At 41.9% G+C, this 18,223-nt stretch overlaps 1 protein-coding gene across 1 annotated transcript in view; it reads right to left on the bottom strand.

The window, feature by feature from the left end:
• The window catches only part of SRL (sarcalumenin), a 68,993-nt gene extending 62,439 nt beyond the window's left edge, over nt 1-6,554 (bottom strand). Inside the window, exon 1 of the mRNA XM_044658058.1 lies at nt 6,501-6,554. Coding sequence (XP_044513993.1) covers nt 6,501-6,531 — 31 coding nt within the window. The 5' untranslated portion in view covers nt 6,532-6,554. The remainder of the gene's footprint in view (nt 1-6,500) is intronic.
• Between the last annotated feature and the right edge of the window lie 11,669 nt (nt 6,555-18,223).

Below are 18,223 nucleotides of genomic sequence, written 5' to 3' on the forward strand. Positions count from 1 at the left end.
GAAAGTGTTCCAAATCTCTAATAATTAGAGAAATGCAAATCAAAACAACTCTGAGGTATCACCTCACACCTAGCAGATTGGCTAAAATGAAAGAAGGGGAGAGTAATGAATGTTGGAGGGGATGTGGCAAAATTGGGACATTAATGCATTGCTGGTGGAGCTGTGAACTGATCCAGCCATTCTGGCTGGCAATTTGGAATCATGCTCAAAGGGCTATAAAAGAATGCCTGCCCTTTGATCCAGCCATACCATTGCTGGGTTTGTACCCCAAAGAGATCATAGATAAACAGACTTGTATGAAAATATTTATAGCTGCGCTTTTTGTGGTGGCAACAAATTGGAAAAGGAGGGTATGTCCTTCAATTGGGGAATGGCTGAACAAACTGTGGTATATGCGGGTGATGGAATACTATTGTGCTAAAAGGAATAATAAACTGGAGAAGTTCCAGGCGAACTGGAGAGACCTCCGGGAACTGATGCAGAGCGAAAGGAGCAGAGCCAGAAGAACTCTATACACAGAGACTGACATTCTGTGGTAAAATCGAATGTAATGGACCTCAGAACCAGCAGCAATACAATGACCCAGGACAATTCTGAGGGATTTATGGTAAAGATGCTACCCACATTCAGAGGAAGGACTGCAGGAGAGGAAACATATAGGAAAAACAACTGCATGAACGCATGGGTCGGGGTGGACATGATTGAGGGTGTAGACTCGAAACTACCACACCAATGCAACTACCAACAATTTGGAAATTGGTCTTGATCAAGGACACATGACAAAACTAGTGGAAATGCGCATGGGTAGGGGGGGTGCGGGGGGGGGGGTTGAAGGGGAAAGGAGGAGCATGAATCATGTAACCATGTTAAAAATGAATATTAATAAATGTAAAAAAAATATTTTGATAAGTATATTTTAATATAATTAGTTTCCTTTGTAATTTGTGCATTTTATTTTATGTATTTAAAAAACTTATTCTGAAGAATCCATAGGCTTCAGGAGACTATCAAAGAGTCTATGACACAAAAAAGGTTAAAATTCCATTAAAGAAGTAGTATGATATGTTGGAAACAGCTGGACTTAGAGACTGAAAACCTGTTTTCAAATTCCCTCTTGGATAAATTACTGGCTATGTGTTTATGGACAAGTCATTTGATCTCTAAAAGGCTCAGTTTTCTCATGTGTAAAATGAGTATAATAATAATTGCAATACTTTCCTCATTGGGTTGTTGCAAATGAAAATGGAAGGTAAGGGTTTAAAGAATAATAATGTAAATTATTGTGGGTCTAAGGTCCCTTCCAACTCTAATATTCTTTAACATGCATGTTGATTCACCTGATTTTATTAAGAAGCTACTGTGTTTCTAGAGTAGCAAGTTAATTATATGGCCCTGTTCAGTCTGGCCACCAGCCTTCCTCTGGTCCTGATTCAAGGACACTCCTAGGCCAGATTCTCACATACACCTCTTCATCCCTTTATTTATTTGTTTGTTTTTTTTAATACCTTTACCTTCCATCTTAGAATCAATACTATGTATTGGTTCCAAGGCAGAAGAGCAGTAAAGACTAGGCAATGGGGGTTAAGTGACTTGCCCAGAGTAACACAGCTAGGAAGTATCTGAGGCCAAATTTGAACCCAGAACATCCCATATCTGGGCCTGGCTCTCAACTCACTGAGCTACCTCCTCTTCATCCCTTTAGAGCAGAGATTCATAATCTTTTTAAGCGTCATAGACTCCTCTGGTAGTCTAGTGAAGACTATGTACTCTTTCTTGGAATAATGGTTCTTTGTTTTTTTAATTCATAATTGAAAGAAATGCTAACTTTGAGTTAGAAGTTTGTGAAATTATTTGAAGTATTATTTTCCCATTCACATTCACAGTCCCCTAAATATCTATCCATGGAAGTCCATTGACTCCAGATTAAGAGACCCTGCCTTACAGAAAAATTTCCATGTAGAAACTCAGATCCATCAAATTATCTTCTGAATGTTGATATCACCAAAGTAGGAGAGTACCAGTAGCTCAGAATTCCATGACCAGTATCATGTCACTAAAGTTGGAAGAGGTGAAGGAGATTCATAACTACACACTTTTCAGTATTTGTCACACATCTTACTCCAAGTCTAGCTCTTCCTGCTTTGACCTTGTCATCCTACTTGAAACCACATGACTTATTAGAACTTCCTTCACTTCTGAACAGCCCATATGAAAGAGCATCCATTAATAAGAGTGGCTTTCAAATTAAATTTAGATACGTGTGCATGAATCCAACTGTTTCCCTACAATAAAAACTAAAACATTGCTTTTCGTGTTAATCATTAATCTATAGGAAGCATCTTTGTGTAGAGGGGAAAACCCTAGACCAGGAGTCAGATAATTTGGGTGCTAGTCTTGATTCTACTACTAACAGTTATATAATAGTTATATGAGCAAGTCATTTATCTTCTCTGGGCCCCAGTTTAATAAGAATTCAACTAGAGGAACTCTAAGGTTCTGAACAGCTCAAACATTTTTTTAAGATTCTAAAATTCTATATTCTAATGGCCCCTTCTAGCTCTACATCCTATGTATCCCCTTTCAGGTCTACCATTCTAAGTTCTATGGCCCCTTTCAGCTCTAATATTTTATATTCTAAGACTTTCCAGATCTATATTCTATGTTCCAAAATTCCTTCTACCTTTAATAGTTTATTTTCTATGATTCCATTATGATGATGCAACAACTGATGACCAAGTTAAGTCATATACCACAAGACATTTAGAATGGAAGAAAGAAAATGTTGCTTAGAGAGCTTTGGTTTGTTCCAGGATCAATCAGTTCAAGACGACCCAATTGTGCATGGTATTCTCTGGTCCTGAGGGGTGGAAGGAAAGGAAGAGAGGAAGTAAAGGGGTTTTAATTGGTATATGGCCCAAATCACATACCTGATTGGTCAGTCCCTTCCTCATTGGTTGTACAGCAAATGAGAAAAGGCCCTTCAAGCATAGATTGGGAATGAGAGTTGGGCAGGGCCCCTTCCCCTCAGCATACCTTCCTATTGTATATGTAGCAGTGGGGCTGTACCACTGAGAAGGTCACTATGAATGACAGCCACTTTCTGGGAATTGTCAGAAATCAGACCTTAGTGGGTACACTAACTGTAACCACAAGCTCTCAAGGAGGGTCAAGTTACCCTTGGAGCACTGAGGGACCAACAGTGCCAGAGCACATCAAACAAGAGCTCTCACCATCATGGTGACAGGGTGGAATAAAAGGGAAGCCTTAAGAATCTGTAAGTGGGAGAATCCTCAGAGAGCTCTGGTGAAATTGAATCAGATACAGATTGAAAGATGAATAGGAAGGGAAGAATCCAGATCTAACCTTTCATCTCTCTGTCAAATGGATAGGCAACCATTATCTTCCCAAACCCATTGTTACCAACGATGGCCAATAATGAGGCAGCACACAGAAATATTTTCCTGTTTCCTTCTGCCCCCACAGGAAGCCCACAGGGAGAAAGATAACTTAATGCATCATTCTTTGCCATGTTCCCTGCACAACAGATGTGTGCCCTCTCCCCCAGCCCCACAGTCTGAGTAATTACTACAGAATCTCTGGCTGGATCTGCAGAATGCCTCCCCAGGCCTCATCTAAGGAGAAGTCAAGGTGACGATTGTCATAGTATGATTATTTCTCTCCTCCTTTTAAAGAATTCCTTTCTATAGCGGAAAGAACATTGAAATAAGAAATAGATCAGGCATTGCTAGTATATGACTTAGGCAAGTCATTTTCCCTTTCTTAACCAGTTTCCCCATCAGCAAATTGAGATTTGGGCTAATTTATTTCTGAAGAACCTTTCGACTCTAAGATTTTGTGATTCTAAGGCAATTTGGATGGATATCAAATCCTCCCATAACATATATATCACCAAGCCAGGTCACTGAGATAAAGATGAGCAAAGTATCTTCCTTTAGGAAACAGGAATTAGTCACCTGGAGACCTTAGAAGTAGGTCAAGATACTCCCAGGTCTCCATCAAAAAGAGACACCTGAAGCCTGGTATGATATGGAAATGGTCCCTATATACTTAACTTCTTTTTCTAAGGGCATTCTAAGTAAAAAAGCTAAATATCAACCAGATGATGATCAGGGAACAGGGGTTATACTAAGCCTTCAAACAGTGGGGGGGGGGGGGGTTTGAGGGGAGCATTTATGAAAGGAAAGACTCTCTCCTAGCCCAAAGTGACTCAAGAGCATATATGATGGAATCAAAGAGAGAGAGAGAATGAGAAAGAGGATTATTTGGAAACTTCATTCTGTGAGGAAAGGACAGGGCTTTAAAGGGATAACTGCCTTCTTTTCATTTTTCTTGATTCTGTCACCATAAGTCCACTCAGTGGAGATAGGAAAATTAGAATTTGCTTTAGGATAGGTGAGCAGAAGTAGATTGGGGTTGGGGTAAGGGCATATAATTTGTCATATGAAGGGGTACAATTTATCATCAAAATAATAATTCCAGAAGCAGAATAGCCAAAGATAGAAAAGAAGAATCACCATTCAGAGGATGGAATTTACCTCTCTCGAGAATAAAAAGAGAGCTACCATTCTGAGTGGTGGAATCTACCAAGGAAAGTACCCGTCTAGGGACATAATCAACTGCAATTTAGGGAGGGGAGCAACATCATTCTGGGGGGCAGTATCTCCCATTTGGGAGTAATGGAAAAGGCACTATTTTAGAGGTAAAAATCTACCATTGGAGAAAGAAATAAAACATAAGCTACCATAAGGGTAGGGGTTGTATCTCGTTCCAGGGGGGCAGAATCTACAATTCCTGCCCAATTAGCAGCCGTCCTTCCCTTAGAAGTAGGGCAAGTTGCTCCCAGGTCTCCATCAAAGAAAGACCTCTGAAGCCAGGTGTGACCAAGGCAAAACAGTCAAAAGTAAAAAGAAAAAGACCTCCTCCCCTTTATCCTCTTTCCCTGGAGGACAGGAAAGGACAAAAGACTAAGGGAAGAATCTTGCCAGTCTGCCCACTGGGGTCAGTGAGATAACAGTACCCCCAGAGTTCAAGCCCCATTGTTTAGAAGGAAGGAGAAAGGATATCCTTAAAAGGCTAAAACTCCCCAGCCCCCTGGCCTGTGTGACAGTGCAGGGGAGGCAGCAGCTGTGGCCCAGCAGGGTGGGGGGAAGAGTCCAGAGCAGGGGAGAGCCAGGGAGAGTAGGGGTGGTGGTGGCAGCTTGGGGCTCAGGATCCAATTACCAGGCTGTTTCCATACTTAGCCACCTGACAGCCGCCTGGAATACGCAGCAGCTTCTGCCGTTGCAGCCCCAGAGAGACCAAATTAACTCAAGGGCAGACAAGGGCAGGGCCCAGCAGCACATGCTGAGGTCTGCAGGCCCCTTCCCCGCCCCTCTATGCCTGGGGACCAGTGCTCCCCATCGGGCCTGCCACATTCCACTTCTAACCATGTCTACCACAAGGAAATAGAGTGAGGATGACAAGAGAGGCTCAGAGCTCAGGTCCTTGAGTGTCCCTGGGAGCACAGGAAAGCAAGCTTAGGCCTAGGCTGGGAATGCCCAATCCGGAAGAGCCAGAATGTTAGTGGAGGGGGTCTGGGGATCCCGAGCCCTGAAGCACTCTGGGGAGTATGGCCCAGAGCAGTCTAGCCCCAACTACTCATGCACCAGGACCCAAATCAAGGGAGGGTAGCAAACTGATCTGGTGTCCTCTCCACAGCCTATAAATAACTTCCATGCTGTAACCCAAGCTACCTTCTCAACCACACAAAATGCTGAGATGTCAAAAGAAAAGCAACAGCTCTGGACCCCTTTTTAATCCTATTCCTGACCCCAGGCCAGACCCTGTTCCAAACTCTGACTTGATTCTTTCCCCAGATCTATCACAATCGCTATCTCCTTCCTATCCTTGATTTTTTCCGCAGCTGGTCTCAGTTCTACAACACAGAAAGGCTTCTGGAGTTTTCTACCACCTCTCTTTCATTGAGTGTATGGTTGGAATAGGTGACCTCTGAAACCCCTTCCAATTCTAAGATTTGAGGGATTTCCTCTCTAGGCCCCTGGAGACCAAGGAATTCACCCCTGCCCCAGCTCCACTTCCATTCCCAATCCCATCCTGTAAGTACTCCCCCTCCAAGATCGGGGCTGCACAGCTCATTTTGGAACTTCTTCCCCACCCCCATCACAGGTCTCCCGACTACTTCCCACAGTTCTCCTGGTACCAAATCCCTGCTGTGCCACCTTGGGCACAAGGAAGGTCAAAAAGGTGATATACGGATGAGGCCAGCAAGCTAGGAATATTTGACAGGAAGAGCCCTGGAACCTCTCTACTGCAGAAAAGACATTCAGTAAAAGCTGAGAGATAGAGGGTAGGAGGGGATAGATCTTGGGTAGCAAATTCCCTATCCAACTTTTCCCATTTGCTAGGTTCTTCCAATCCCATTCTGTCCAGCCACTTAAGCCAAGAGGTTCTCATGCCTCCCGCCCAAAGAAGGGTCATACCTGCTTTTCCTGAGAGCAGGAGAGAAGCCATGCAGCAGCAGAACAGAGCCAGTGTCCTCATGGTGACTGCCAAGAGCTCCCAGTTGCTCTGTGCCTCTATTTATATGGTGTCAGGCAATGGGAGGAGGGGAGAAAGGGGAGGGAGAAGGGTCACACAGTCACTAGGACAACCAAGCCAATGTGGCTAGAAAAGCAGCACAGATCCTTCCCAGCAACAAGAAGGCCCTCAGAGTTGCCTCATTTCTTTGTTGGAGTGACCACTGACACTTAGATCCAGGAGATGAGACCCCTAGGCTTGTCTTCTCCCTCAAATGGGCAGCCTGAGCCTACATGAAAGGGATTTGCCACCCACCATAAGGAAAGAAGTTAGAAGAAAGAGAAGGGTGAGGCCAGAGTTAGGACTTCAACTCTGTCTTGAAGAAGATAGAAGTATTAAACAACTAACACAAAGTGGCCTCTTTACAATATAATGAAAAAGAGTACCCCCAGGTCTGGGAATACAGAAATCTGGGTTCTAATATTCACACATTAACTTGATATGTAACTTTGGACAAGAAAATTCTATTCTCTGGAGCTCAGTTTCCTCATCTGTAGAAAGGTGTGCTGGACTAGGAGAACTGAAGTCTTCCAAAAGAGAACCACTCAGATTTTTGGAACACTATATGTATGCATGTTATCTCCCCATGAGAATGTCAGCTTCTTAAAGGTCAGGAATTGCTTCCTTTTCATCTTTGCATCCTCAGCACTCAGCATAGTACCAGACTCTTAATAAATACTGATTGATTTATTGACCGACAGACCTCAGATGAGAAAATCCACTACTAAGTTACTACTTTGAACAAATGCCATAAAATAACATTTAAAAAAACAAACAAATGACTTCATTTCTCTAAATTTTAGTTTCCTCTTCTCTCAAAAGCAGAATAATCCCTGTCATACCTATCTCATGAGGTTGTTGTGAGAATCACAAAAATGATAATTATCTAAATGCTTCCTAAAATGTGAAGCATTATAAAATTTAATTTTATTAAGCTTATTGCTTTAGACCAGGGAGTCAGACCTAGGTAGATAATACACAAAGGCAATGTATTTGGAAGTAAATGTCCTGAAGTTGTGTTAAAAATGAGAAAATAAAGAACCAGGTGATTTGATCAAGATCAAATAGGTAGCAAGTGGCACACACAAACATCATCTGAATCCAAATCCTCTGACTCAAGATGCAGGAATGTTTCCATTGCACCAAGCTAACTCTTCTAGAACAAAAATTTCTATGAATTTGGCTTGAAGAGGCCAAGGATGAGCAGCTTAAACTTGAAATTTACATATGACCACAAAATGAAGAAGTGAGGAAAACATGATTTCAGGAAAAGCAGTACAAGGTAATAAAGAAACTACTAGACTCCCAATACTTGCACTCTTGTCCCAGTTCTTTCATTAGCCAATCTGACTTCAGATAAATCACTTACCTTCTCTGAGCCTCCGTTTTAAGGAGGTCATTTTAGGATAAATAAACAGAAGTCCTATTTTGCCTTACACATTATAGATATAATACCTGTTACTCTCAAGAGGTCAAGTTATAGCCTAGAAATAAGAAAGGTGTTCAAAATAAACTCAGGGAAGACAGAACCAGAATGGGTAATTAAGGAAAATTAGAGTCATTTGTTACTGAGATCGGCCAGGTTGTTCCTTGCTGTCCTTTTTGGGGACAGAATGCTAGGTGGGAGTTATTATGGGGTTAGCCAGACCAGGAATTCTGGATGTTATGTAGAGAAAGCCTTTGGAGAGTGGGGAAAAGAGGGAATGAGTCCAGTACAAGGGAGCTGGCAATGAGATCCCTTCCTTATGTCAAAGGAACAAATTGGTGTTCCATCACCTCTGCAAAGTGCTGTCTGATGCTGTCATAAGAGCATGTGATGACCCCTGTGAGCCAGGCTTCGGAAGCTGGGGGGGAAGCAGACACCAGCTTGTCTAAGGGAAAGCAGGCTATCACTCAGAGTGTGGGGGAACAAAAATGAGATAGGAGATGGGAGACAAAGTGTACAAAGGCACACAAGAGAGATTTGTTCTTAGGAATAGGAAAGCCAGAAGAACCCAAATATGAGGGAGAGATGAGGATCTGCCCATAATTTAGATGGGCTAAATGGGTTTGAGCTGAGATTTAGTTGGTGGGGAGCCCTAGTCAGAAATCAATTATGACCTTGGGCAAAGTCATGTTGCTTCTCTGGGCCTCAAGTTCTTTATCTATAAAATAAAAGGGTGGGACTTGATTATCCCTATGATCCCTCTTTTTAGCTCTACTGTTCTATCATTCTTTCTTAAAAAAAAAAAAAAACACAACCTTCTATATCAGTAACAACTCTTAAGACAGAGGACAAGGGCTAGGCAAACAGTTGAGTGATCAGCTGAGGGTCACAGTTAGGAAGTGACTGAAGTCAAATTTGAATTCAATGCCTCCTATCTCCAGGCCTGGTGCTTTATCCACTGCACCACCTAGATATCACTCCCCATTCTATAATTCTAAAGAAGAGAATGAGAAAGTTAGAGGAGACTTAAGAGGAGCAGTGCATCTCTTTTACAAGACACCCTCAGATTTCAGCTTGTTGTAGTAGTTTGAGGCCAGTACCTTAAATCAGGAGGCCTTGGGTTTAAATCTATCCATAAATTCTTACCAGCTATATGAGCCTCAGTTTCCTTATTTATAAAGTAGGAATAAAAATAGCACTTAGTTCATGGGGATTACTGTAAAAAGTGTGTGGTTATGTTTATTACAGTGCTTTGCAAACATTAAAGCTCTACATAAATGTCAACTATTATTATCATTTTTATAAACTTTTATCATCTATCACCTAATATATACTCCTATATAACCAAACTCTAAGCACTCCATAGTACCCGTTTCTGTCACCTTCCTGGCCATTAAAACAAATTATTTTCATCTACCCTTCTACAGAGGGAAATCTTCACATGCCTGGGTAGATACCCCTATAATTCACCAATGGGTTTGTGGCCTGCTGGTTACCCTCAACCTGGCTTAGCCCACCTACTGAGATAGTTTAGCAGATTGTGGCCACTGTGCGTGCTACAGTTTCTCAGAGCCACAGGGGAGAACTGGGTGGTGTTGGGGTCAACAAAGGAAGAAATTGGCCCTGAAAAGGGCTTAGGAAGCCCGAACACCAGACGTACTAGTCTTCCTGAACACTCTCTACACCAAGGTCATCCACTGCAACTGGCGCCATCTTGACTTTTGTCTTGCCACTTCAATGACTCTGGAAAAGAGAGTGGGACCAACAACTGTGTGATTCTGCCTCACTTAAATCCAATTTATGCACAAGTCAAAGGATATGAGCACTGATGTCATTTTGGTCTTAAGTACAAAGGCCCACAGCCAACCTCTATATGGTCCATGTACCATTCTGTTCCTCATCACCCAGGACTTCTCAGTCTGAGCCAGATCCTCTTTTGGGGACTTATCTCTGATGATGAATCCTTAAATGTGCAGCCATGGGCATTCCATCCTCAGATAATAATAATAAAAGCTAAGGGCGGGCGGCTAGGTGACACATGAACAGAGCACTAGGCCTAGAGACCAGAGGACCTGGATTCAAATCTGCCTTAGATACTTCCTAGCTATATAACCTGGGCAAGTCATTTAGCCCTACTTGTCTGGCCCTTGCCCTTCTGCCTTACAACTTCCTAAGACAGAAAGTAAGGGTTTTAATAATAATAATAATAATAATGGCTAACATTTGTATAGTGCTTACTATGTGACAGGCATTATGCTAAATGCTTTACATTTATCACCTCACTTGATCCTCATAATAATCCTAGGAGGAAGGTGCTATTATTATCCCCATTTTACAGATGAAGAAACTGTAGCAAACAGCAGTTAAATGGCTTACTCAAGGTCTCATAGCTTATAGGCCAGACTTTAACTCAAGCCTAACTCTAGGACTAGTGTTCTGTCTGCTGCACCACCTAGCTGCCCTCCACCTATATCCTGAGAGAATTGCAATTTCCTGGCCTCCTCCAGATTGCTTCTGTTTCTGAAGCCCAAGATGGTGAGACATAGAAGAGTAAACCATGTCTTAGTTATCTCTTTATCTCTATATCTCCCCTAGTGTCTAGGATACCACTTAGATACTCTATGGAACACATGCCCAAGGAGGGGAGCTTGAAATAGACTTTCTCTAGAGACTTTCTCTTCCTTTTTTCTGAGGTCCCTTTATTTCTTCTTCCATTCTTTTTCATCCCTTTCAGCTCTCTTCAGCCCACCCTTCCATTGTTGGAAATATTTCTCAACTTTCTCAGTCAACAATCAGCCAAGCCCTTTCTCTTTACTCAGAAAAAATGTGCTGGATTTGTGTTTTCTTTGCATGTGCTAGGTCCAAAGAGTGGGAAAGGAATCATCAAGCAAGTGGAGTCCCTGCTGGGAGGAGGTATCCTTGGAGAGCAGACTAAAGCAAAATGTTGCTATTTTTGGGGGGTAGGGGGAAGAGAGAAGGAGAGAGAATATTCTAGTTTTAAGGAATTTGAAGAAGACAGTAGCTTTTAGCAATAGTGAGATATATTCATCTAGTCCAACCCCAACCCCAGATTACTCCCTCTTTTATCTCCCTCCAGCTTCAGGGTCCTCCCGAATTTCTCTCCTTGTATTCTTCAGTGAAGCAGCCTCCAACTGCTGGGACCAACAAAGGTTTGGAAGCTCAGGAGGTAACATAGAAATAACTTAAGAATTAGAAAAATGGATTCTAATCTCCTCTTAAGGATCAGAGCTTTAGAGCTGGAAAGGACCATAAAGAAGATCACTTGGTTCCTCATTTTATACATGAAGAGTCTGAAGTCCCTCAGAAAGTTGAAATAATTTGCTCAAGAACACAAAGGTTGCAGGAACAGAGCCAAGATTTAAACTTGGGTCCTCTGGTTCCAGAGCCACCTTTTCCACTGTTATTGCCCTGTCTCTTAAAATCCAATTCAATTCAACAAACATTTGTAAATGCCTTTTTATTAAAGGGTTGGGCTCTATGCTAGGTTCTCAGAGCACAAAGAGAAATGAAGTAGCTCCTTCCTTCAAGAGGCTTCCATTGTACTAACTTAATACCTTGACTGCTTTTGAGTTACCTCTGCAGATAGAGATAATCATCATTCCTGCCAGGCTATCTCACAGAGTTGTTTTAAGAATGTAATGAAATAAATGTGAATGTTTCATAAAACATGAAAGGCTCTACCACTTTAACTTTTTAAAATTTATTACTATAATCTACTGGAGTGGAGAGGGGAGCTGGGGAGATGCGCTACAAGACCAGCAGCCCTACTCAATAAGTGCTCAGAAATAAGGGAATAGCCCTGGTTGACAAGTGGCTCCCTGTTACTGGATTTCACCTTGAAAGACTGGTTCAATCATTACTTCACACCTGAAGAAAAGTTCCATGTGATAAAAATAATGATGATGATGATAGCTGACATTTAGATAGCACTTTAAAGTTTAGAAAGTATTTCCTTCACAGCAATTCTGTGAGATAGGCAGAGTAAATATTATCCCCATTTTTCAGATAAGGAAACTGAAGCTGAGGAGGAACTTTGAGGCAAGAAGACTTCTTAGAGACCAAAAGTCTGATCATCTCTACAGTTCTATCTTTAGACTCGTCCATCCTGATGTCCAGCAAAAACACTCAATATTTTCTCCAATTAGGAGTTTGGAGCAGGAAATTAGCCTATTTTGTCATATAGCTTTCTACCTAGGGACTAAGTCACAGTGAGAATAGACATCAATGCAAATACTGAAGTCTCCATTGAGAGCCAGAGTTTCAGCATTGGTCAATATAAAAGCAGCACATCCTCTTTCCATGAGTTGCATCATGACAGAGTTCAGAGTAGAAGGGAGTTCTGCAAATGGTAATGGCAGGCAGCACATGGACAATGAAGTACATCCAGAGTTATATAAATAGTAGTTTTATGTGAATGGATTCAAACATTTTAAAGACCAATCTGGAATTTTTGCCCAAAAAGTTAGAAAACTGTGTATACCTTTTGATCTAGAAATACCATTTTTAGGTTTATTTCCTAAGGGGATCAAAGAAAAAGGAAAATAATCTATCTGTTCAAAAATATTTATAGCACCTCTCTTTGTGGTAGCAAAGAATTGTAAATTGAGAGGAGGCTCATCAATTGGGACTTGTTTTTTATTAATTAATTTTTTATTTATATACTTAGTAACCACCTCTAGCAACAAAAAATATTTAACTAAACAAATACAGAAAAAAGATTATGTGCAAAATCACAAACTCTGCATTGTTTACAATCTGTTTAAAGATATATAAATTATGTACATATACTAATGTAATTTTTTGAGTTTCCTTTGGACTTGTTATATTTGAATATCTTTTTATCTTGATTTTGTGGCTGTTTTTTTTTTAATGTAAATCATGGTATATTGTTTTTATTCTCTTTACTTCTCTTTTCATCTCTTCATAGATTATTTCCCTTATTCTCTTTATATTTCCAATATGGGAAATAGCTTGTGATGGAATGCTACTGCACTGTAAGAAATGATGAGCAAGTTAATTTAAAAAAAAAAAACAAACATGTGAAGACCTACATGAAATTATAAAGAGTGAAATGAGCAGAACCAAGAGAACATTATATATAACAGAAATATTGTTTGAAGAATAACTCGTCTATGTCTACCTCCAGAGAACACTGATAAATAGAGATAAGCAAGACATAGTTTTATATAGAGAGATATCTTTGTTGTCAAATGATGCTTTCTCTAGTGTGGGGAGGGGAGGGAGAGAAGGAATACCTAGAAATTTTAATGTAACAGACAAACAAATAAATAAATTTTAAAATAAAAAGGAAGTTTCGGCCTCAGCCACTTCCCAGCTGTGTGACCCTGGGCAAGTCACTTGACCCCCATTGCCCACCCTTAGCAATCTTCCACCTATGAGACAATACACCGAAGTACAAGGGTTTTAAAAAAAAAAAAAAAAAAGGAAGTTTTAGTCAACAAAATAAATCACCCATAAGTATTTACCAAACACCTAATAATAGTTTTTTACAAAATCCTTACCCTTATATAGCACTTTGTACTTTTTCAAATTCTCTTCTAAATTACTACATTTAATTCTCCAAAACAGTCTTAAAGGGGTAGGCTAAGCAATGTTTTCTAGGCAGTGAAGTGTATTAGAAAGAAAACTGGAGTGAGAATCAGATGACTCAGGCTTCTTGAGTCCTTATTCTCACCAGTGACTTGCTAGGTGTGACTCTGGAAAACTTGTTTCCTTCTCCAGGTTTAAGTTTCTTCCATCTGTAAAATGAAATGAATGAACAAGGTCCCGAAAATTTCTTTAACTCTAATATTCTTATTCTACTACCTATGTGTGTATCGTCCCCCTGCCCAAACCAGATATAGCTAAATCCTTTGAGGGAAGATTTTATGTGATGCCCTGCCAATGAAAATCTGAAGTCTCTACCACAACCTCTTTCTCCTTTATCTTCTTCCTTTTACAGAGGAAGAAATTGCTGCTCAAAAAGGTAAAATGTGTTTTCCAAGATCATGTAACAAATTAATAGCAAAGAGAAGATCAGAACTTGGGCCTAATTCAGTGATCCAGTTCTCTATAAGTATATAAGAAGATGACTTAGGGGACCATCTGGGGCCTCACCCTAATTCAGGAAAATTCTCAGCTGGTGCCCTTTGGCTCTTGTCACAAGCTCAGGAAGGGGGAGAAGGGAGGGCTTTGGGAAGCTCATTTCTTCCTGCAGCTGCCATATATAGGGTTATGTCTACACCCCGGCCCCCAGCACAGCCCTCTCCCCTGAATCAGCACCGGCCCTTGTCAATCAACAGATGAAAAATTGCAACTCAGCAGGTCAGAGGCAGAGGGGGATCAGGAGAGATGAGAGAGAAATCAGAGAGTGGGGAAGGGTAGCTGGAGATATACTCCACCTGTTGTAAGGCAAGGAGGTGAGGAGTGGCTAGGACAAAGGAAAGGGAGAGAAAAGGCGATAATTAAACAGGTTATAGAGTATGGAGAGGATGGAATTTAGGCCAAGAAAATAAGGGGCAAAGAGGCAGCAAGGCTAGGTCCCGGGAAAAAAAAGCTCACTGATTCAAATCTATTTTACATAATGGTATCCCACAAAGTATTGTTCAATGAGTGATATGGCGGCAGGGAAGATGTCCCCTGAGTAATAGAATTGATATTGAAGAGTTCAGCCAGCAAGGCCCTCTCTATCTCCGTAACTATTGATCATGAACTCATCCACAGGAAGTCCTAGGAGCCCCAAGTTAGGCCAAGCACTTCAGAAACTGGTAATATTTCCTAGCTGAGGGCAACAGCCTTCATCTTTAAAATGACAGGGTGGTTACTAGATAATTTTATCTTCTTCCAGCTAAAAAAATCTTACAGTCTGTGTCACCATAGAAAGACAACCCTGGACTCAAGTGAACTTAATTTGGATCTTGGAACCTTCTCAATATTTCTTATTCTTGATAGCTTGCATTTGCTCCCACCCAGAGATGTTTGAGAAAGTATAGGAGAGAAAGGGTGCAAGGGAACAAGTATGAGAGACAGTATGAAGGAGTATGAAGGAGATAGTGTGTGTGAAAAAGAGAAATGAAATTTGGGACAGAGAGAAAAGATAAATGACAAAAACTAAAGCATATGAGAGAGACACAGAGACGGAGAGAGACAGAGAATGGGGGAGAATCAGAGAGAGAAAGAGAGGGAGAGAGACACACAGACAGAGACAGATAGAGAGACAAAGACAGAGAGAAAGGGAGAGTCAGAGAGAGGGGGAGAGACACACAGAGACAGAGACAGAGAGACAAAGACAGAGAGATAGGGAGAGTCAGAGAGAGAAGGAGACAGAGAGGGAGAGGGAGAGAGAGACAGAGGGAGAGAAAATGTATGACAGACAGTTATAGTCTGTGAAGGAGACTGTAAGAGAGACAGTCCTAAAAGAGAGATGAAGTATGTGACAACAGACACAATGTGTGACAGGGAAATTGAGTGTATGTCCAAAGGAAGAATATGTGACCAAGACACAGAAGATACAATAGGGAAGTAGTGTATAACCAATGGGGGGGAGGGGGAAGTTTATATATGTGTACATGTATGACAGAGAAATTGAGCATATGACAGGGAAGCAGAGAGAAAATCATATGTTGGGGAGACTGTGAGAGAGATAGAGTATATGATCAAGGTTGAGGGTATGAGATATGACTATGAAACTGCATGACCAAGAGTCAGAATATGTACAGGAAAGTAGTATGATATAGAGAGATACTGGACAGGGAGATATCACAAGTGATAGAAACGTCATATGACGGAAAGAATGTGTGCCAGGGAAAGTTTTTATTCCCAAAAGAGAGAACAAGAGAAACCCTCTATTACCCAAAGACAGTGTATGACAGAAGGATCATGTAGGACAGAGGTAGTTTATATGACAGAGTTTACAAGTAGGTGCCAGAAGGAGGATTGGGAGACTCTGTATTCGAGACAATGTATGTAACAGGCTCTGTGTTGTGACAGAGAATTTGACAGAGAGAGTTGATATGTGTGAGACAATGAGCGACAGAGACAGTGTGTGGCTTGATATCGTATGACAGACAGGGTAGGAGACAATGTGTGACAGGTGTGTGGCAGAAAATGTAACTAGAAAACAGTATCTTAGAAACAATGTAAATGACAGACAGCACATGACAGAAATGTGATGTACTATGTGCAAGGAGGTCTAGCAGAGACATCGAGTAGAACCGAGCTGATGTCGAGTGGGCAATACATGCAAAGAGAATTGTACAACCAAGACGAGATATGTACATGAAAGACAATGTCTGTGACCGAGGCAGTTAGGTGAGTAGGATGGGAGGGCAAAGATGTTATATGCGGACTGGGAGACATTGCACGAGAGCCATGAGTGACAAGAGACAGTATAGGACGTGGGGGGCGGGGGAGGGGGGGAGGGCGCGGCGGGAGACGACAACAGTGTATAAATAGATGTAACAGAGGCACTTTATACATCCATAAGTGACAGACAGTATGTACAGATTGGGGACAATGAATAGATGACTAAGAGGCAGGATATGAGGATTGCAGGACAGTATACAGATACATGTGACAGAGACAGTACTTGACAGACTGTGGGGCAGCGTATAGCTACATAAGTGACAGAGACCGTATGTGCAGGCTGGGGACAGTGTGTGAAAGACAATGTATGGAAAAATAGTCTAAATAAAAATAAATAAGTAACAGAGGGTATATGACAGACTGGGGGCCAGCGTATGAGAGACGTAGGTAACTACGTGAAAGAGAAAGCTGAGGCGGCTGAGAAGGAAGCCGAGGACCTTTACCTCGCGTCTCTCCAGGTTAGAGCGCGCACCTGAGCCTGAGGCCGTGGACGCGCCAGTGTGTGCGTCTCCCCACCCCTCCCAGTCTCTCTCTAACTAGTTGGACCAATGAAAACGGAACTGTGCTTCGATCCCACCAATTGAAAAGGAGCAACGCCTCCGGGGAGGGGCTCAGAGAATGAGGCGGGGCTTCGTCCCTTTCCCAAACCCTCAAGGGCTGAGTCCCAGGCGCGCAGGGCCCCCTGGCGCCAGACGGCGGAACTTGCCTGGGAGTCAATAGGAGCAATCCCACCCCCAAGCGGCTGTACTGGGCTGTACTGTACTGTACTGGGCTGTACTGTACTGTACAGTACTGTACAGGGCTGATCCGGCCCTCGTGAGCGAAAGGAATGGAAGCTTTCCTCCCGGTTAGCTCGGCCTTCAAGGCCTCCTAAATTTCTTTCCCAATCCAACTTAAGGCCACACTTTTGCCTTTTAGGCCCTCTCAAATCCAGTCCCCTCCAGGAAACCTTCCATGGTTATTCCAACCCACAACGATCTCTTCTTCCTCTAATCCTATCTGCACTCCTATTTGAGACTGAATTTACCCAGCTTCTGGTTCTAACCTCCCATCTAGACATTAAAGCTCCCTCAGGGCATGACCCGAGAACTTCATTTCTATTCCTCACTTTCTCTAGTAATTTGTGGAATAATTGAACTCCCCTTAGTCCAGGCTGTAAATTCAGGGGGCTCCAACTTTCAAAAATAAAAGCTCACCTTTATACAAACCTTGCTACTTAAAAAATGTTTTCCTCACACCAAAACATTGAAGTCTATAGATCAAGTACTGACTTTTTCCTAGTGTCGGAGACCTTTTGGGCTTTGCCAACTCTACATGTCCCCATGCGGGGTTTTCCTGGCAGACTGGATTGCTTTATGATTTCCCTCTCCAGTTCATTTTACATATTAAAAAACTAAGGTAAACAGGGTTAAGTGACTTGCCCAGGGTCACACAGTTAGTCTGATACCAGATTTAAATTCATGAAATTCTCCAGAACTCATGAGGTCTCCCTGTTTCCAAGCCTACTGCTCTATCCACTATACCACCTGGTAACCAAGAAACCTGCCAAAGTTCTCCAAACTAGGTAATACAGAATTGGGTCTTGAACCTGTATCTCTGGATCCAGGTCCAATGCTTTTTTGCTTCACATTACCTTCCTCCATTTTACATATGGAAAAATAGGCTCAGATAGTATATACATCTTGCCTAAATTTAGCCAGTTAGTGACAGGGCTGCAGTTCAAAACAAAGTCTGCCATTATGGCACCACAGCTGGTCTATACCTCCAGATGTTTGGCAAATGAGAAAAGACAGAGAACTGAATGATTTTCTCCTT

Source organism: Gracilinanus agilis, chromosome 1 (genome assembly GCF_016433145.1).
Source record: "Gracilinanus agilis isolate LMUSP501 chromosome 1, AgileGrace, whole genome shotgun sequence".
Lineage (NCBI taxonomy): Eukaryota > Metazoa > Chordata > Mammalia > Didelphimorphia > Didelphidae > Gracilinanus > Gracilinanus agilis.